The 20,750-nt window shown below is 42.3% G+C and overlaps 1 protein-coding gene across 1 annotated transcript in view; it reads left to right on the top strand.

Moving 5' to 3' along the window:
* STT3A (STT3 oligosaccharyltransferase complex catalytic subunit A) overlaps nt 1–17,632 on the top strand; it is a 44,239-nt gene extending 26,607 nt beyond the window's left edge. The window contains exons 6-18 of the mRNA XM_073603560.1: nt 1,052–1,142; nt 1,236–1,342; nt 1,434–1,598; nt 3,814–3,994; nt 6,220–6,375; nt 6,483–6,574; nt 6,685–6,840; nt 8,274–8,462; nt 8,985–9,101; nt 13,489–13,591; nt 14,960–15,148; nt 16,563–16,678; nt 17,362–17,632. Of these exons, the coding sequence (XP_073459661.1) occupies nt 1,052–1,142; nt 1,236–1,342; nt 1,434–1,598; nt 3,814–3,994; nt 6,220–6,375; nt 6,483–6,574; nt 6,685–6,840; nt 8,274–8,462; nt 8,985–9,101; nt 13,489–13,591; nt 14,960–15,148; nt 16,563–16,678; nt 17,362–17,400 (1,701 nt within the window). The 3' untranslated portion in view covers nt 17,401–17,632. The remainder of the gene's footprint in view (nt 1–1,051; nt 1,143–1,235; nt 1,343–1,433; nt 1,599–3,813; nt 3,995–6,219; nt 6,376–6,482; nt 6,575–6,684; nt 6,841–8,273; nt 8,463–8,984; nt 9,102–13,488; nt 13,592–14,959; nt 15,149–16,562; nt 16,679–17,361) is intronic.
* Nucleotides 17,633–20,750: the final 3,118 nt, after the last annotated feature.

Genomic DNA, 20,750 nt, shown 5'->3' with positions numbered 1-20,750 from the left:
GGGTTCAGGAAACTACTTCGTTTGTTCAACGTGAGCAGGACAGTTTTCATAGTTACTAAGATGGCCATTGTCTTAAAGTGGTTGTAAAGGCTGACTCTTTTTTTTCCCCTTTACATAAAGGTAAAAAAACCTTCTGTGTGCTGCTCCCCCACAGCCCCCCCCCATACTTGCCTAAAACACCATCTCGATTCAGCAGTGTGCATGGGAGCCTCAACTGTCCCAGGTGACTTGTGTCTTTCCTCATTGGCTGAGACACAGCCATTGGCTCCCACTGCTCTCAATCACAGCCAGTGAGCTAATGAGGAGTGGGCGGGGCCGAGTCATGGCTCTTTGTCTTATGGGCACATAGAGTGGGGGGGGCTCGAGAGCAAGCACACACCAGTTGCCACCATAGCTAGCACTAGCAGCTTGCTATTGGTGGCACTGGTAAAAGTGGAGCAGCTGGGAGCACCAGAAGAGGATCGGGGCTGCTCTGTGAAAAACCATTACACAGAGCAGGTATGTATGACATGTTTGTTATTTAAAGGGGTTGTATAGTGTTTTTTTTAACTTTTACCTACAAGTAAGCCTATAATAAGGCTTACCTGTAGGTAAAAAAAATATCTCCTAAACCTGTACGGTTTAGCAGATATTCCCCTTGCTATGAGCCCCTGACTGCAGCGGCACATGCGCACAGGGGATTCTCGGCTGAATGCCCGGCAACTGCCAAACCTTGCCGGGTAAGAAATCTCCCGCGCGCATGCGCGGGAGTGATGACATCGCGGCTCCAGCCACTCACAGCGCTGGAACCGCGATACCCAGAAGACACGCCGAGGCAACATGACAGCTCCCTCTGCGTGGACCAGGTAAGATACCGACGCCTCGTTCTAAGGTAAGTATTTCATAATGAGCTAGTATGCGGTGCATACTAGCTCATTATGCCTTTTGCTTTACAGGGGTAAAAAAAAAAAAAAAAAAATTTCTGCGGGTATACAACCGCTTTAAAAAACAAAACAAAACAAAAAACCTTTTAATATCACTTTAACATTAAGGGTTTCCTTGTTCTCTTCAGGATGCTGGTGCTGGTCTGTTAGCAGCTGCAATGATCGCTGTTGTTCCGGGTTACATCTCCCGTTCTGTGGCTGGATCATATGATAATGAAGGTAACCAGGGAAATTTCATATCTTAAAAAAAAAAAAATCAAAGCTTCAATTATCTGTATCTTCATGTTTTTGGTGCTTCTTCACTCTACCCAGGTATTGCCATTTTCTGCATGCTTCTGACATACTACATGTGGATCAAGGCTGTGAAGACCGGTTCCATTTACTGGGCAACCATGTGTGCCCTGGCCTATTTTTACATGGTGAGCATGAAACCCCAGTAATCTGGACATTTCTTACTTGCCAAGAATGTAAGTGAACAAATGTTTGATAAATGTTTCTGATGGTTTACAGGTTTCGTCCTGGGGAGGTTATGTGTTTTTGATCAATTTGATTCCCCTTCACGTCCTTGTCCTGATGCTGACTGGCCGCTTCTCCCATCGGATCTATGTAGCTTACTGCACTGTGTACTGTCTGGGCACCATCCTGTCTATGCAGATTTCCTTTGTTGGATTCCAGGTATGTCTCTCTTGCATGCATTTTTGGATTTGCTGGAACATTTCATTGTATTTATTGCAGCAAAAGATGCCGCGCAACCCTACAAACCTTCACTATAAAATTAATAATAAAGTCCAAAGTAGTAGGATCTTCCACCAAATTATCCATGGATAATTTGGTGGAAGATTTTACTACTTTGGTCTTTTATATTTTGGACTTTATTATTATTTTATAGTGAAGGTTGGTGAGTTGCGTGGCATCATTATTTAATGAGGGGTGGCAAAAACCACTTTATGACGCACACAGAAACCTCATGTTTATTGTTTCATATGCAATTTTATACATCTCAAAACAAAAATAACTCTGAGCTGGAGAAGACACATGAAAGCAGCCTACACCAAAATCTGTGATACCAAAATTTGTGCATAGATAAATCAAATAGTGTGGCGCTGAATCAATACAACCTAATAGAAAATATACAAAACCTGATGTGCATAAAACTAAAATATATCAATAAAAAAAATCTAAATTCAGTGAAAAAATATAAAATAAATACAAAATTAAATTTCATAAGTCGCCAACATAATAAAAATCTGTGACATGAAAAACCAATGATCAAATCCTAAAAACAAATAAGTCCCAATTTATGACAAATAATCTAGAAAATTGGTAATTCACGTGCGATATGCAAAAAAATATAGGGTGTGTTGTCCCATATCTAAGTGCAAATAGATGCCGCTCCTATCCAATAATAAGCATTCCAAGTGATAAATTGCTGATACATCCAGTGCTGATCACCACAGTTGGCTCCTTTATCAGATAGTATGGACCATAATAAATGGTCAACGGCACATTTAAAATAACCAGGATGTCTTCCTGTCACTCCTCATTCTCTTTCTGTGAGCTTTCCCAGCATTGTAATGCAAAAGCAAGAAAACGACATCTCATAGCGTGCAATGGGTTTAAAAAAAAATCTGTATCTTTAATAATAGAAGTGCACTTACATATTTTCCACAAAAAAAAAAAAAATCACATGAAAAGAAGCACAGAGCAGTTATCCGAGCAGGCGATCTCAAAACGCTAGTGTTTCGGCAATAAGATGGCGTAATGGCGTCACCATTTAGACCTCACCTGACTCGCGTTTTGTCAAAGAATGACGTCTACAGGGGAAATGGCCAAACGTTATAGTCAGAGAGGTCTATTTATAAAACGGCAAGTCTGACATTTAGGAAATGCAGCACACTGTATATAGAGAACAGATCCAGCACTCAATGTTCAGTGAGAGAGGGGGAAATCCAAAACACTTGACTGGCTGGGGTTAATACAACACAGAGAACTGCATCTCCCAACAAGGATCCAGGATGAATTGCTCTTCACATGAGAGAGCGTAAATCAGGGGAGCAGGATCAGATTGTATATTTTTTTATTTATAGAAATAGCACACATCAAAGGAACCTTGATGAGGGAAGGAGGGGAGAAGTTATACTGTGGATGGATGCATAGAGAACCAATCCTGTGTGCAGGCTGCTCCGAAAGACCGGACCAGCCAAATGGATGAATGCCAGCGGGGTCATGGCCTTGCTTATGCACCTCGCTCAGGCGCGGTCCTCTCCTTTCCCTTCATGCTGATGGAGCCTAAGCGAGATGCACGAGCGGTGGTCCGGACATCCCTGACATCCATCCATTTGAAGGGTACAGGTCCATGATTTTTTTTTAATGAACCTGTGGTTCTCCACCAGAGAATGTTTGGTGAAAGTCACGTTCATTACTTTATAAATAGACCCATTAGTGTATTTTTTTAATTATGTTCATCCCTGTCAGTTCAAGTCTACAGCACTGTTTGAATGCACTGATATCAAATCGCTGATCATGTGGCCTTTCAGGAGGTAGAGAGAGTGATGAGTGATATGAGAGAGAGATATTAGACTTTAAATTATTACTGTAATAACTTTATGTGGCTTTTGAAACTACACATTTTTATTTCCCCCATAATTATTTAATGTATGCAAATGAAAGTAGACATCCTATTTTTGTAGCTTGGTATGTTATATAATCCAGAACAAGTAACTTTTTTCAAATCTGCAAAAGTGCTTTTTTTTTTTTTTTTTTTTTTTTACATTCCTTTTGAACATCAAATGTCCATAATGTGTAACATTTTAAAAATAAAAATGTAGTACAGTGCCTATTCCTTTTCTTTGCTAATTTATGTAATCTATAATATTTTCTCTTTGCCCAGCCTGTCCTGTCCTCTGAACACATGGCGGCCCTGGGTGTCTTTGGATTGTGTCAGATCCATGCATTTGTGGATTACTTGCGGAGCAAACTAAACCCCCAGCAATTCGAGATCCTCTTCAGGAGTGTCATCTCACTGGTGGGATTTGTCCTGTTGTCTGCGGGGGCTGTGCTCATGCTGACAGGTAGGAGACTGTGAAATCTTGTTAGAATGGCCTCCATGTATGTGAGTAAACTGTGTATGTGAATTAATCTGCGCTCACCCAATCACTCATATAAGATGCCTAAATAAAAAGGTAAAAAAAATGACCAAATACTTGTAAACATATGTAAATGCTGCTATCTTCTAACAAAATTAAATACTTCATTTCAACATAGATTTATAAACACAAAAGAAAAGCGCAAACTATATAAACACTAAAAATGTGTACAATAAATGAATGAATCACTGAAACGTTATTAAGTGATAATGTATAATCATCCCAAGTGAAATCTCAAAGGATTGTGGATGAATAAAGTGTTCACAAAAATATTTGAATTAATGTGTCAAAATTATCCAAACTGAAGCAAAGTAACAAGGTGAAAACACTAATGATGCTGCCTTTCACACCCTGCAAAACTTGATCAGCTGCTGCAAATCTGGAGAGGAGATATATATATATATATATAATTTTATATAAAATACGGAGCCAGATGGCCTCTTACCAAATCTGATGGACCCCAAATCGTAAGGGTCAAACTCGCCTTGTATCAACCATACACTGTGATGATTTTCAGCCGATCCGCTCCAGTTGATTGCTCAGCAGCTCTCCCACAGTAGAAACACCAAGAGGAGGTAATCATTCAGCATTAAGGATTTGCTCAGGCATGTTCGCAAGCTGCACGTGCCGAGCCCGCCAGGAAGTCGGCGCTGCGCTAATCACAGGCAGTGAGACATTTCCCGATCTCTGCAGCCGCACATCGGGAAATGTCTCACTGCTTGTGATTAACGCTGTGCAGTACCGAGTTCCTGGAGGGCTCGGCACGTGCAGCTTGCGAACACGCCTGAGCCCATCCTTATTCAGCATGCAACGATCAGCTGTGATGTTTCCACCTGATCTGGTTATTGGGGATGACGGCTCTCTTCTGTAGTGAATGGCAGGGTGAAAAAAAAAAAATATATATATATATATATATATATATATATATATATATATATATATATATATATATATATATATATATATATATATATATATATATCTATATCTATCTTGCCTTTTAACTTCATATACGGACTCCTTAGGGTCTCACTCCTAGGGCTACAGCTTGATGTTGCAATGTCAAGCTGTATACTTAGGAGTGAGACCCTTGCGGCATCATTTAGTTTTTTTTTTACCTTGCCAGTTTTTTCACCTTGTTTCTTCGCTTCAGTTTGGACAATTTTGACACATTAATTTAAATATTTTTAAAATATTTTTGTGAACACTTTTGTCATTTATTTATCCACAATCCTTTGATATTTCGCTTGGGATGTTTATATATTATCACTTAATAATGTCTCAGTGATTCCTTCATTTCAGATTCATTTATTGTACACATTTTTTTGTGTTTATATTGTTTGCGCATCTCTTTTGTGTTTTATAAATGTGAGTAAACTGGACTTTCAATGTACTGGGATTTGGCAGACACTGATAAATTAATTGGTGTTGTATGATACTTTGGTTCCTTCTTGGTGTCATTGAATAGACTTAAAGCCTAACTCCCAGGTTTCATGCAATTTTTTAACTAGCTCTTTTGGGCCAAGTTGCCACAAGCAAACTATTTGCTACACGGGCGCCCCTGCTGGGCATGCTGCAAAAAAACTGTATGTAACATCAGCAACATATATACAGCACTGTGTACCAGAAGCGGGATGGAAACCTCCCATCCCACTCCTGGAACAAAATAGGTTGACTGCTTCTCAGCCATTCATAGGCAGCTTTATATTCTCTGAACACTAAGCTCCCTCTGATTGGCGGAGATTGTGACATCATCTGCCCGCGTCTCCACTTCAGCCATTCAGTGAATACAGAGCTGCCTGTGAATTGCTGAGCAGTGCTCAGTCCAACTCCTATTTTCTTCCAGAAGTGGGACAGAAAGGTCCCATCCTGCTGCCAGAACACAATGCTCTGTACTTTAGTAGCTGATACCAAATACTGTTTATGCAGAGCGCCCAGCAGGCCCACCTGTTAGTGTAGCAAATGGTTCCAACCTGCCCCAAACAAACTAGTTAAAAAAACCTTAAACGTGGAAGCAGGCTTTAAGATATGAGAGACATCTGAAGATATAAACAGGATTAGTTGGAGAGATTTTAGGTAACTGGGATTTATTGCATGAGTATACATTTTTGTGCTTTTGTTGACATTCTTTCTTTTTCTCTTTTGCACAGGTAAAATTTCTCCATGGACTGGCCGTTTCTACTCCCTCCTGGATCCGTCTTATGCCAAGAACAATATTCCTATCATTGCGTCCGTTTCGGAGCATCAGCCTACCACCTGGTCCTCTTACTACTTTGACTTGCAGCTCCTCGTCTTCATGTTTCCAGGTTAGAGAAATCTCATGCGCTTTACTCCGTTTAAAAAAAAAAAAAAAAAAAAAAAAAAAAAAACCTGGGAATTCTTGCTGACATCTATTCTGTTCTTTCCCTTGTAGTGGGTCTGTATTACTGCTTCAGTAATCTGTCCGATGCCAGAATATTCATTATCATGTATGGTGTCACCAGTATGTACTTCTCCGCTGTCATGGTAAGATATGTGGCTGTGCCTTTTAACATAACACACTGCTAGGTTATAGCTGGAGGCTTGTTGGTGTTGTGCATCAGCGGACACATCGAGATTGATCCCTTTCCACACAGGTGCGTCTGATGCTGGTCTTGGCCCCTGTTATGTGTATTCTGTCCGGTATTGGGGTATCTCAGGTGTTGTCTACGTATATGAAGAACCTTGATATAAGCCGTCCTGATAAGAAGACAAAAAAGCAACAGGATTCAACCTATCCAATTAAGAATGAGGTACGTTTTCCTGACATATATGGTTAATTCAAAATTTTCAAATGTCTCTTGGAAATGTTCTAGATAGGAAACTCCTATCCTAATTTTGATCAGATCCCAAATTAATAACTACTGTAGTAAACAGACCTGTTTCCCTTGGTAAGGATGACGGCACCTGCACCCGGAGCCAAGGGACAGGTCGGCTTCAGGTGCCGACATCGTGGGCTCCCTGGACAGGTAAGTGTCCTTGTATTACAAGTCAGCAGCTACAGTATTTGTAGCTGCTGACTTTTAATCTTCTTCCTCTTCCCTATTTTTTTTTTTTTTTTTTTCTCCCCCAGGTGGAACTCCTTTTTCTTTCACATAGCCCCTATTTTGATCAATATTTTACATTTGCTATGATCTTTAACCAGGAATTATAGTTTAGCTTGGTGTTTTCCTAAAGAGCGCCCCCTTGATGATGATGCAGTCCTCATTGTAGGGTGGTACTTTAAACTTAAACCTTAAACTTTAAGGATAGGTTCACCTTTCGGAGCATGTTGCACCCATAATTTGGGTGCCCAGACCTGCCCCCCCGCACCCTTGATTTCCTCCCCTCCCTTGTGACAGTGGGTGGGGGATTCCCCCCCCCCCCCCCCCACATCCGCTGTCACGTTTTGAAAGTACTGCGACTGTGCGAGGCTCCGCCCACACAGCTGTGTCATTCATTCACAGCGATCTGTGAATGAGAGAACTTACAAGTATCCTCATCCATTGCGGCTGATGGCTTGTAGTTCTCGGTGAACTGCAAGGGCACTGATGAGCGCACTCATAGTTCATTCACAAGCCTTGCAGCTTATAAGCAGTATGGCTACAGGCTGAAAGCTGCAGGGCTTGTCTGCAGGAACCTGTCATTGCATCACTGATCCACTGATCAGGGGCAGTAATTGTGTCTAAGCAGTACCCTGAAAAAAAAGACCTTTTGCCTTGAATTTCTCCCTAAATATAGCAGTGGAATTTTTGTGCCTAGGGGTTCAAACCTGTATGTCTGCAATGTGAAATCATCTTTGGTGATGTCAGTACTGTGTTTCTCACTGCTCTGCTTGCTGGAGAGGAAGCTGTACCTGAGGACCTGCAGTACAAGGATCCCCCAGCTTCTGTTTCAACTATTCAGTAGATTTGTGCTTTTTGAGAAGCTCCTGATGAGTATTACCACACTAGACATTCAATCTTAATAAAAGTAGGAATAGAAAAAAATAAATGCACAGTAATATTCCTTTATGTTAACAAAACGCGCCATACAATTGTGAAAACCCAGACTACTTTTTGTTTCTTAAAACTGGAATACATTTCTGATTTTTCTAATTCTGTTTATTCCACAATTAATCTATGAAGCACCTATCACAAACAATTCTGTTTCTCATTGGTTGGATTCCCTCATATGTCCTAATGCAAGACTTCTTTTTGGCCAACAGGTTGCCAGCGGTATGATCATGGTCATGGCTTTCTTCCTGGTCACCTATACATTCCATTCCACTTGGGTCACCAGCGAAGCTTATTCTTCCCCTTCTATCGTGCTGTCTGCACGTGGTGGGGATGGGAGCCGGATTATCTTTGACGATTTCAGAGAAGCCTACTACTGGCTAAGGCACAACACACCAGAGGTGAGGGATGGTACTCTTGTATTGATTGATGCTTTTGTGGTTAGTGGAGAACTGGTGTCTACTTTAGGGATTTCCAGCTTCCAGGGACATCGGCCAGGTATAGTGTGTGTATATACATAGTTATATTGGTCCAAGCTGGACCAATGTAACTATGTAGAAACATACCATGCCTGGAATTCTTCTGTAAAGTGAATGCAAGTTCAGCTTGATTACTATTGTTTGCTTTACTAAAATAAGAGGCTGTACTTTACGCTTAGCAAAGTTATTGTTTATTGAGCTTGGTAAAAAAAAAAAAACCACGATCTTCAATAAATGAACTAATCGTGCTAGCAAAAAAAAATATCTTCGTTTTTATTTCCTTCATACTTGGGTATTCCAGATGAATGCAGGTTCAGTTTATTTACTATCATTCACTTTGCTAAGTGAACAATCTCTACTCCTGTAGTAAATCAAGACCTATGGCTTTGGCAGTCACTAAAAATAAAGCTAACATTGTTGTGTTGCCTTTTTGTCTTTTTTAAGGATGCTAAAGTTATGTCATGGTGGGATTATGGGTACCAGATTACAGCGATGGCAAATCGAACAATTCTAGTGGACAATAACACTTGGAATAACACGCACATTTCCAGAGTGGGCCAGGTGAGTTATTTGCTGTTAAATGGACTCTAGTCTCTTATGGAAAGCAATAGTTTCAGAGACATGTGGCTTCATATAATAGGTTTGGCTTAAAGTGGAGTTCTGCTGTGTGTGTGTGTTTTTTTTTTTTTTTAAGTCAGCCGCTACAATTACTGCAGCTGCTGACTTTTAAAATATGGACACCTACCTGTCCAGGGTGCCGGCGATGTCGGCACCCGAAGGCGATCTGTCCCTCGGCTCTCGGGTGGAGGCACTGCCATCTTCGGTAAGGGAATCAGGAAGTGAAGCCTTGCGGCTTCACAACCTAGTTCCCTACTGCGCATGTGCGTGTCGCCGGATATAGCATAGATATCCGCGGATAGTGCGGCTATCTATGCCCCGAATTGGGAGCAAATACCTGGATTATTACCTGAAAGGTGCCAAATGTGACACCGGGGGGGGAATTCCGAAATGTGGAAGTTCCATTTTTGGGTGGAACTCCTCTTTAACCACTCGCCTACCAGGCCAATTCTGACATTTCTCTCCTACATGTAAAAATCATAATTTTTTTGCTAGAAAATTACATAGAACCCCCAAACATTATATATGTTTTTTTTTAACAGAGACCCTAGAGATTACAATGGCGGTCATTGCAACTTTTTATCTAGCACGGTATTTGTGCAGCAATTTTTCGAATGCGTTTTTTTGGGGAAAAAAACTGTTTTGGGCTTTAAAAAAAAAAAAAAACAAAACAAGAAAGTTAGCCCAACGTTTTTGCATAATGTGAAAGATGAAGTTACACCGAGTAAATGGATACCCAACATGTCACGCTTCAAAATTGCACACGCTCGTGGAATGGCACCAAACTTCGCTATTTAAAAATCCCCTTAGGCGACGCTTTAAAAATTTTTTACATGTTTTAAGTTACAGAAGAGGTCTAGGGCCAAAATTATTGCTCCCGCTCTAACATTCGCGGCGACACCTCACATGTGTGGTTTGAACACCGTTTTCATATGTGGGTGGGACTTATGTATGCGTTCGCTTCTGCGTGCGAGCTCACGGGGACAGGGGCACTTTAAAAAAAAAAAAGTTATTGTTAATTTTACTTTTTTTGTTTTTAGCTTGACACTTTTTTTCCCAAAAAATTTTTTTTGATCACTTTTGTTTCTATTACAAGGAATGTAAACATCCCTTGTAAAAGGAATAAGCATGACAGGTGCTCTTTACAGTAAGATGTGGGGTCAATAAGACGCCACATCTCACCTCTAGGCTTAGAAGCCTGACATAAAAAAAAAAACAAAAAACGATCAGCGCTTCCCAGCCGAAGCGGCGCCGTTTTTTGAATACAGAGGCTGGGCGTGACGTCATAACATCGCGCCTGGCCTCCGAACGATCATAGAGACTCAGGCGGACCAAATCTCTATGCTAAACATCCGGGGCTGGCGGATCCTGTGACCGACTCACCGATCGTAGCGGTGAGTCGGTACAAGCACCGGAGGGTGGCGGGATGGGGGGGGACGTCCCCTCTCGCCTCCTGTAAGAAGGATCAAGCGGCGGAACAGCCACTATGATCATTCTTATGCTGTGCAGATTCGCCGGCTCTAAAAAACGATATCTGGATGATGTCTGTAGCTACAGACATCACTCAGATATCGCTGCTCAAAGCCGAGGACGTCATGTGGCGTACGGCGGGCGGGAAGTAGTTAAGTGCCCCAAAATGGGTATCGATTTGAAAGACTTGAAATGGCTACTTCCATCAGTCCCTTATGTTTGCCCTGTGACAGACTCCCTTTTTGGGTCCCTTCAGACCCGTGCGTCATGGCAGCCATTCACTAGTTAACAGATAATATTAATAATAATCTTTATTTTATATAGCGCCTATAAATGTAGCTTCTCAAAGTGCGTTACAAAAAAAAAAAAAAAACACAGGGTAAAATACAGGGGGAAAAAAGGGAAAATTACCTGAAAGTAAGGATGCACTGACTCAATTTTTTGTAGGAGTACCGATCCTTTTATTTATTTTTTTTAATCCTCACCGATACCAACTACTGATGCCTACCGCAACTGTTTTGTTTATAATTCAGCTGTCAGCAATGGTACAAAGCATTGAAAAGTTATTTACAAATGAAATTTATTTTATTTTTTTACATTTTGCGCTTTTTTTCAATGTGAATTGTGTAAATATGTTAAAGGTGTAAAAATATTAACAAACCAAAGCAAAAAAAAAAAAAAGGTTTTAATAATTTATAAAAGAAGTGAACAAAAATAAATTGTCAGGAAAATAATATTTGGAGGAGAATAAGGAGTTAGGCCTGATTAGAGTAAATAAAGGGGTAATAAGGGGGTAAACAGAGGAACATTTAATAAAAAAACACTTTTTTTTTTTTTTTTTTTTTTCTTGACAGGATGCTTTAAACTGACTTCTACATCTACAGATCGAAGTTCATCCCCTGATCTGTAGATGAAGAAACAGAAAGTGATCGGCACTGATATCAGTATCGGTGCAAACCTACATGAAATCCTGTCTAAAGGGGGAAAAAAAAGGTTTTTAGATTTGAATTTTGTTTAGAGAAGATGATTCTCTGATGTTCTATTGGAAGTAAATTTCAGAGTTTTGGAGCAGGAGAAGGCTCTGTCTCCCATCGAGTGTAGGTGAGTAGAGGGGACACAGGGGAGACCAGAATTTGAGGAACGGAGGTTATGAGGGGGGGGAGTAAGTTCATAAAAGTTCAGCAAGATAATGGGGTGCCAAGCCATAAAGAGCCTTATGGGTGAGCAAGAGGATCTTAAAGTCTGTGTACGAAACCCGAGGAGTAGCCATTGCAAGGACTCCAGGATAGGCGTAATATGATCGCTTATACCAGACCTAGTCAGGATTCTGGTTTGAGAATTTTAAACATATTGAAGTCGATTACTCGCTGGTGTACCTAAATCCTCTATTAGAGCATTGCAGTAGTCAAGTATGACGAACACAAATGTATGGATCAGCTTTTCAACTACAGCGTATGATAGCATAGGATGCAGCTCAGCTATGTTTCTCAAGTGGGAAAAAAAAAGATGTTTCAACAACATTTTGTACATGTGGATTAAAGGTTTAGTTAATAAAAATCACCCCTAGATTTTTCAATTTAGACTGAAGCTCAAGTACAGCGCCATCTATAGATAAGCTATCAGGACTGGCCTTACATAATTGATGGGGGGGGTGCCAATAAGCATGACTTCAGTTTTGTCACAATTTAATTGAAGGAAATTATGGACCATCCAAGTTTTTATATCACAAATACAGTTAGAAGAGAAGCAACCAGAGTATAATCCAGTTTAGTGTGGATGTGTATCTGAGTGTCATCAGCATAGAAGTGATAATTGAGCCCATGAGATCTAAGCAGTTGGCCAAGTGGAAACATGTAAATGCTAAAAAGTAAAGGGACCCAAGATTGAGCCTTGAGGAACACCGTACTTGACCAGACCAACATCAGACTGGAACCCGCCAAAAGAAACAGTGACAGCGATCAGTAAGGTATAACTACGACTTTCTTCAAACTGGGGCGGTAGCGGTAAAGCTGTACCGCTGTTATAGCGGCGCTGCAGGCGGGGTGCTTTTAACCCCCCAGATGGGGTTAAACCACCCAATTGGCGCAACTTTCAAAGCGCTTTTAAGGCGCTTTGAAAGCGGTGCCCATTCATTCCAATGGGCAGGGTCGTTGGAGGAGCGGTGTATACACCGCTCCCCTACCGCCCCAAAGATGCTGCTTGCAGGACTTTTTTTTTTCCTGTCCTGCGAGTGCACCGCCCCTGTGTGAAAGGCTTTCACACTGGGGAGCATTGAGAGGTGCTTTACAGGCACTATTTTTAGCGCCGCAGTGTGAAAGGGGTCTTAATCCATTTCAGAGCCAATTCTGAGACTCCAAATATGGTTTCAAGACGAGAAAGTAAGATTGTGGTCTACAGTATCAAAGGCAGAACTAAGATCCGTTAGTAGTTATTGAGCCAGAATCAGAAGCTAACAGAAGTTCGTTAGTGACTTTGACCAAGGCGGGTTCTGTGCTGTTTAGTTGCCAGAGGAGTTCAAATAGGTTATTTAAAGTCAGGTGGTTATCAGATATCAGTCTGCTCAAGTATCTTGGCAAAAAAGGGTAAGTTCGATATTGGGTAAAAAGTTTTTATAATTGTCCAGAGCCATGTTGGTTTTTTTGTTACTGAGGTAAAGGCACCGGTTTTGTTCCAACAATCTACAAAATGCCACAAAGAGAGTAATTTATGATATTGAAAATAATGGGGCATAGAGGACCAAAACAGGTTTTAAATAACTATTAACATTCAATATACAGTAGTGTCCAGTATTTGCATGTTTAAATTTGACTAGTTAGCGCCTACTGCTTGTGTAACTACTTTTATAACTTCTTTTCTACAGGCCATGGCGTCCACGGAAGAAAAAGCCTATGAGATTATGAGGGAGCTGGATGTCAGTTATGTCCTTGTTATATTTGGAGGCCTTACTGGATATTCTTCAGATGGTAAGAATAAGTCTTTTAAACCCTTCCAATACAGTACTGGTACAATATTGAGTGTCTGCAAGCAACTGTGAAGCATGGTGGAGGCTTCTTGCAAGTCTGGGGCTGCATTTATGCAAATGGGAGTTGCAGATTTGGTCAGGATCAATGGTGTCCTCAATGCTGAGAAATACAGGCAGATGCTTTTCCATCATGCTTATACCATCAGGGAGGTGTGTGATTGAGCCCCAAATTTATTCTGCGGCAGGACAGTGAACCCCAAACATACAGCCAATGGCACGAAGAACGATCTTCAGTGTAAAGAAGACCAAGGAGTCCTGGAAGTGATGGTTTGGTCCCCACAGAGCCCTGATCTCACCATCATGGAGTCTGTCTGGGATTACATGAAGAGACCAAAGGATTTGAGGCAGCCGACATCCACAGAAGATCTGTGGTTAGTTCTCCATGATTTTTGGAACAACCTACCTGCCGGATTCCTTCAAAAACTGTGTGCAAGTGTACCTAGAAGAATTGGTGACGTTTTAAAGGCAAAGGGTGGTCAAACCAAATATTGATTTGGATTTCGCTTCTGATCATTTCCATTAATCTAATATATATCTAATATATCACTTCTATTTCTGAAAACATTCTTAATTTACAGCAATCTTTCACACCTGCCAAAAACGTTTGCACTGTAGTGTATATGTGGCACCGCCATGCTGCCACAAATATGCGTAGGGCTGGAGTTGATCTTAATACAACTTCTCAGTTGCGTTTTTTTAATTTTTTTTTTTTTTTATACGGGTTAGAAGAGTGTGTTTTGGTTACCCTTCGCTACACCTTGTTATCTTCTTAATTTTTCTAACTTGTAATCCGAAGAGTGTTAGGCCCCTTTCACACGGGGTGAATCTGTTTAGCGGAGTCCAACTTGGCGGGAGATCGATCCGTTGATCCCCCGCTGAGCCGGCAGAATGACAGGTCCATCTCTGCTCACTGAGCAAGGAGGTGTCCGTCTGTCGGATTCTGTCGGAAATCTGTCGAATTTCTTTGGGGAGATCATACAAAAACTGCAAAATGTCCGTTTTTCATCAGATCTCATCCGGTCCAATCTGCAAAGACTGATGGCAAACGTATCGCCATACGTCTTGTTTTTAGCGGATCGGACGGCAGACTGGTGTCAGCGGGCACATCTCCGTTGACATCCGCCGGCCCATAGGTGTCAATGGGTGGCCCGCTCGGATCCGCCTGAAAAACGGACAGGTGGATCCGAGCGGGCTTATCTTGTGAAGCGGGCCTAAGTCCACCCTTACGTTAGTTTTTAGTTTTCTATATATTTTTTTTTTTATTTGCCTTGAGATGAGTTGAATTGATCAGCGTGTTTTTTGTTTTCAGATATCAACAAGTTTTTGTGGATGGTGAGAATTGGTGGAAGCACAGACACGGGAAAACACATCAAAGAACATGATTACTACACGCCGACAGGGGAGTTCCGTGTGGACAGGGAAGGCTCCCCAGTTCTTCTTAATTGCCTTATGTACAAGATGTGCTATTATCGCTTTGGCCAAGTTTACACAGAAGCCAGTGAGTGTCCTCCATAGAATTTACTGTACTATATAATGTCTTCATCCTATTGTCATAGTCAGATCATGTGGCTTTACGATTGTTAACATATACTTATATATCTGCCATTACTGGCTGTGGTTCTGTAGTCCTACTTGCTAGTAATCTTCCTTTTTCCATATCATGAAGCCTACATATATTAAAAAACTTTATTTATTTATTTTTTTTTTAAAGTGGTGATAGTTTGCATTACTCTTAAAGGAGTTGTAAAGGCAGACTTTTATCTTCATGCATTCAAATAAACTAGGGTTGAGCCGATACCGAGCATTTGCACGAGTACTTGAACTCGTGCAAATGCTCCCGGTGCTTGATCCGATACCTGGGAGTGAAGAGGGACTCCTGGAAGTCAGGGTGGAGAGCGAGTCCTCATCAGGCTGACCGCAGCGGACGGTAAGCTGGTAGGGGTGCGGGGTGCTGCCGCATGTTCTATCAGAATCGGCGAACTGGGCCATCGCATTCGATAACCGAAGTGACGTTCCGTGTCTTCATCAGAGGCTGAACCCCCCACGACGCTCATCTTGGTACACCCTGCACTCGGCCGCAGTAAGCCTGCAGCAGACATCTTGTTACACCCATATACTTCACTAACTATATGGGTTGGGTGTAAGAAGATGTCCGCTGCTGCCTTCTGACTGTAGGCTTACTGCGGCCGAGTGCAGGGTGTACCAAGATGGGTGTCATAGCATTTGTACTAGGCTACTACGACTAGCATTGCAAAATCCTTCCTTTCCAAGTTGTTTGAATTGTTATGATCTCACTCTCATCTCATCATTTATGATGCCAGCAATTGCCCATCAGTGCATTCCCAATAGTGCCACCTATTGATGCCCATCAGTGCAGCCTCATCAGTGAAGGAGAAAAATGACTCTGTCTTAAAAGTGGTATTGGTGCAATCCTATAAGAAAAAACACCTGTGTGCAGCAGCCCCCCCTGGCAGCCCAAATACTTACCTGAGCCCCATCTCTGTCCAGGGATGTCCACAAGTCCGGACTCTTCCCCCCCCCGATTGGCTGAGACACAGCAGCGGCACCATTGGCTCCCGCGGCTGTCAATCAAAGTCAGTTAGCCAATCAGGGGAGAGATAGGGTGGGGACAAATGGCAGCTCCATGTCTGAATGGACACAGGGAGCTGCAGCTCAGCTCGGGTCCCCCCATAGGAAGCTGGTTGTTGTGGGGGCACTCGACAGGAGGGAGGTGCCAGAAGCCACAAAGAGGGACCAGAGAAGAGGAGGATCGTGGCTGCTCTGTCCAAAACCATTACACAGGGCAGGCAAGTATAACATGTTTGTTGTTGTTTAAAAACAAAAAAATATATATAAAAATAAGACTTTACAATCACTTTAACATCCCCATAATCTTTTTCTTTAAACTACAGAGAGACCTCCAGGTTACGATCGGGTGAGAAATGCTGAGATTGGAAACAAAGACTTTGAGCTCGATGTCTTGGAGGAAGCCTACACCACTGAGCACTGGCTTGTCAGGATATACAAAGTATGATATTTTTTTTTTTTCCCCTCAAAATCTTTAGTTTTCTTTTAAATTTCTGAGAGACTGAGCCAGCTGCTGGTCCAGGCTTCCGGCTGGATCCCTACTGTAAAGATGGGATTCATCCAGAGCCTGGCCCAGCTGAGTGATGTCAGCTGACAGTGGACTTTAGCCCACTGTCAGCTGAAAATGGAGTACAGAACGAACTGCACTCCTGTGATCCATAGGAGAAGTATAGCCATAAAAGCTTTGGCCATAGTTCTTTGAGGCTGGTTTCTCACTATTGCGGCAATTCGCAAGTCAGGAGATTGTGACCGACTCTCAACGGAGTCGGTCCACACTTCTCCAGAGCGAATTGCACAGGAGTCCTGTGCGTCTTCTGGTCTGTTTTCAGGTCCGAATTCAGCCAAAAATTCAGACTGAAATCAGACCTGAAATGGTGAATGGAGACGCACCGGACCCCCTGCTGTGAGCCGCTCCGTGCGGCAGTGTGAACCCAGCCTGATTCTGCCACACTGAGCTAGATTGAGAATTTATTTACTTGTGGCCAATGCAATTTTGTTCTACTGATAATACAGAGTATCTGCAGACACCGTCCTATGCACACCAGAGATCATTTTAGTGACTATTGTAAGATGCTTATTCGCTATAATATTTAAAATCTGACAAACTGACATTCTCACCAACAGGTGAAAGATCTGGATAACCGCGGATTATCACGGACATAACGTTGCCTTCAGCTTTAACACAAACAGCACTGAAAGAGCCCTTGCCTGTGAACCAGAATTTTTTTTATACTGTTTCTATTGACAGGAAGAATGGAACTTGATTGGCCTCGGCGATGCACCGCTCGCTGTCCATGCGGAGCAGAGTGCTTCTTTACCAATACGAATGTGTTGCCAAATGGTTGAAATTGTGGTTTAAACTTTTACGGTGGTCAATTAAAGTTGGGGATACAAATTTTTGTTTTCATTGTTTCTTTAATGAGTGTCTTGGGAGAATTAATTTGTATTTTTTTTTTTTTTTTTGTTCCTAGGGGCCCCCCAAAGTTTTCACTTTTTTATGTTAAAGTTCTGGAGACCTACATGGTTTTTTTGTTTTTTTGTTTTTTCATATATCTGAACTCCTTGGGCTTTTTTTTTAATGGTTTTGGCAGATTAATCGCTTACAGATTTCAAGGTAGGATTTGCTCACAATTCAAAAATCTATAGATACTGTAGATTATATATTCACACACATTCTGCTACAATGCATTCCTCTTATTTGCCAAAGTTACAGAAAGTGATATGAAGTTAGATAGACTTTGTTTTAATGCCCCCTATTTTTCTCATTTATCGCCCACTTTCATTTTACAACAACTGTGCTGGGTGGTCTAAATGTGGCTATGCAGTTCACTAGGCACCAGAGTAAGACCCCCATTCACACTATACAACTTTTGTTTTCTGATTTCCTTTAGATTTACCAAAACTATGTAGTGCAAAGGCCTGCCTGATTGCTTACAAATTGAAACTCTTAAGGTTTGACCTCATATTAAATGGTTTTGGTAAATCTGAAGGAAAAAATCTACCAAAAATTGTATAGTGTGTATCCAGCTTAAAGCCTCATACACGCAATCAGATTTTGTCGCAGACAAAGCGCCAGACTTTTGTCCGAAGGGCGTGTGTGTGAATTTGTCTTGCATACAAACGGTACACAACTGTCGGCCAACAAACACGAACGTAGTGACGTACTACGCGGAATTTCAGCTCTTGAGCGCCACCCTTTGGGCACCTTCTGCTAATGTCGTGTTTGGTGAGCATTGATTCCGAGCATGCGTGTTTGTACTTTCAACTTTTGTGTGACGGACTTGTGTACACACGATAGGAAAATCTGACAACAGACCGTTGTCCGCTGCTGCCATCCAACATTTGTTGGCGGAAAGTTGGACAACAATTGTCTGAAGGAGCGTACTAACGGTCGGATTTTAGGCCAACAGTCTGTCATCACACAATTCCCTGCCGAAAATCTGATCGTGTGTACGAGACTTAAAGTGACACTAAAGGTTCAGTGTTTTTTTTTTTTTTTTTTTTTCTTTTAAATAACAAGCACATCATAATTGCCTCCACTGTGCAGCTCGTTTTGCACAGAGTGGCCCCCGAACCTCATCTTCTGGGGTCCCTCGGCGGCTATCGTGGCTCCTCCTTGCATCAGGTAAGCCCCTGGGAGAAGCGATCTCCCGGGGGGGTTACCTTTACGGGCGCACTCCCGAGTCCAGCATTCAGGGTCCATAGAGGCCAAATGCAGGACTTGGCCCCGCCCCCAGTGCGCGGGTCATTGGATTTGATTGACAGCAGCAGGAGCCAATGGCTGCGCTGCTATCAATCTATCCAATCAAGAGCCGAGAACCCCGGGCAGAGAGAGAGCGCGTCCCTGTGGGTCAAGTTCAAGGGTTTAGGTAAGTGAAACGGGGGGGCTGGGAGGCCGATCACTGACAGGTGTTTTTTTTCACCTTTAATGCATAGGATACATTAAGGTGAAAAAAACAGGAAGGTTTACAACCCCTTAAAGACTTGCTGTCTTTTTAGTAATGTAACAGACCTGGTCAGACATGTCCCGTCTGTTTGAGAGAGCTTGCACTGAGGGGGCGTGACTTTTACTCAGCTCTGCCAGTACAGGGCACTGCAGCCTGAGAGCCAGAAGCAGCCTTTTGACTTGATATGGGAGGGTACAGGAGTATAAACAGAAGGGTGTGAGGTCAGTTGGGCTTCAAAGTATATTGTAATGGAAACCCTGTAAAATTACTGTGCTTTAGCAACTAGTGATGTGTGGTTCCTGGAAAGAAAATAGTTTGATTCCCTCATCAAAACAGTCAGTCAGTGTTGATTAAGGGAATCCCTCTCATGGAGCTATTGTGTTCTCCCAGTGGGGTATGGGCGCAGGGAGCACAGTGATTATTGCTAGCAGCTATAGCCACCGGCAGTAATCTCATGTGAAAATCCGACATGCTGGTCATACCCAAGTTGATTGATGGATCAACTTACAATCAGCCTGACCATAGATGGTTTTGAGTTGAACCGGCCGAGATAGGAACCACCTATGGCCGGGTTTAGATTGCAAGACCTCAGACACAAGGTAGATATAGTAAAATTTGATGGGCACAGTTACTTAATTGCATAATGCATGGTTCAGTGAGAGTGCCATTGTAGGCAAGTCCTCTAATGAGATGGAAGACTGAAGTTTATTTTAAGTGTGCCTTCAAAAACAGTAAGGGTGAAAGGTATTATAAGATGCACTATATTGTGAAAACTATTGGGACGACCTGCCTTTACACGCATGTGAACTTTAATGGCAGCCCAGTCTTAGTCCGTAGGGTTCAATATTGAGTTGGTCCACCCTTTGCAGCTATAACTGCTTCAGCTCTTCTGGGAAGGCTGTCCACAAGGTTTAGGAGTGTGTCTATGGGAATGTTTGACCATTCTTCCAGAAGCGCATTTGTGAGATCAGACACTGATGGTGTATGAGAAAGGCCTGACTCGCAGTCTCTGCTCTAATTCATCCCAAATATGTTCTATTGGGTTGAGATCAGGACTCTGTGCAGGCCAGTCAAATTTCTCCACCGCAAACTTGCTCATTCATGTCTTTTATGGACCTTGCTTTGTGTACTGGTGCGCAGTCATGTTGAAACAGGAAGAGGCCATCCCCAAACTGTTCCCACAAAGTTAGGAGCATAAAATGATCCAAAATGTCTTGATTTTTTTTGACGCCTTAAAGGTTCCCTTCACTGGAACTAAGGGGCCAAGCCCAACTCCTGAAAAAAAACCCCACACCATAATCCCCCCTCCACCAAATAATTTGGAGGGGTGGCCCAATACTTTTTGTCCAATATAGTGGGGATGAGCGAGTTTGGGGTGGAGGAATTTGACTGACCTGCACAAAGTCTAGACCTGAACCCAACAGAACACTTTTGGGATGAATTAGAGCGGAGGCTGCGAGCCAGGCCTTCTCGTCCAACATCAGTGCCTGACCTCACAAATGTGCTTCTGGAAGAATGGTCAAACATTCCCATAGACACACTCCTAAACCTTGTGGACAGCCTTCC

The sequence above is a fragment of the Aquarana catesbeiana genome, linkage group LG10 (genome assembly GCF_042186555.1).
Source record: "Aquarana catesbeiana isolate 2022-GZ linkage group LG10, ASM4218655v1, whole genome shotgun sequence".
In the NCBI taxonomy this organism is placed as follows: Eukaryota; Metazoa; Chordata; class Amphibia; order Anura; family Ranidae; genus Aquarana; species Aquarana catesbeiana.
The sequence above is the reverse complement of the archived record's forward strand: the minus strand, read 5'-3'. Positions and strand labels throughout refer to the sequence as shown.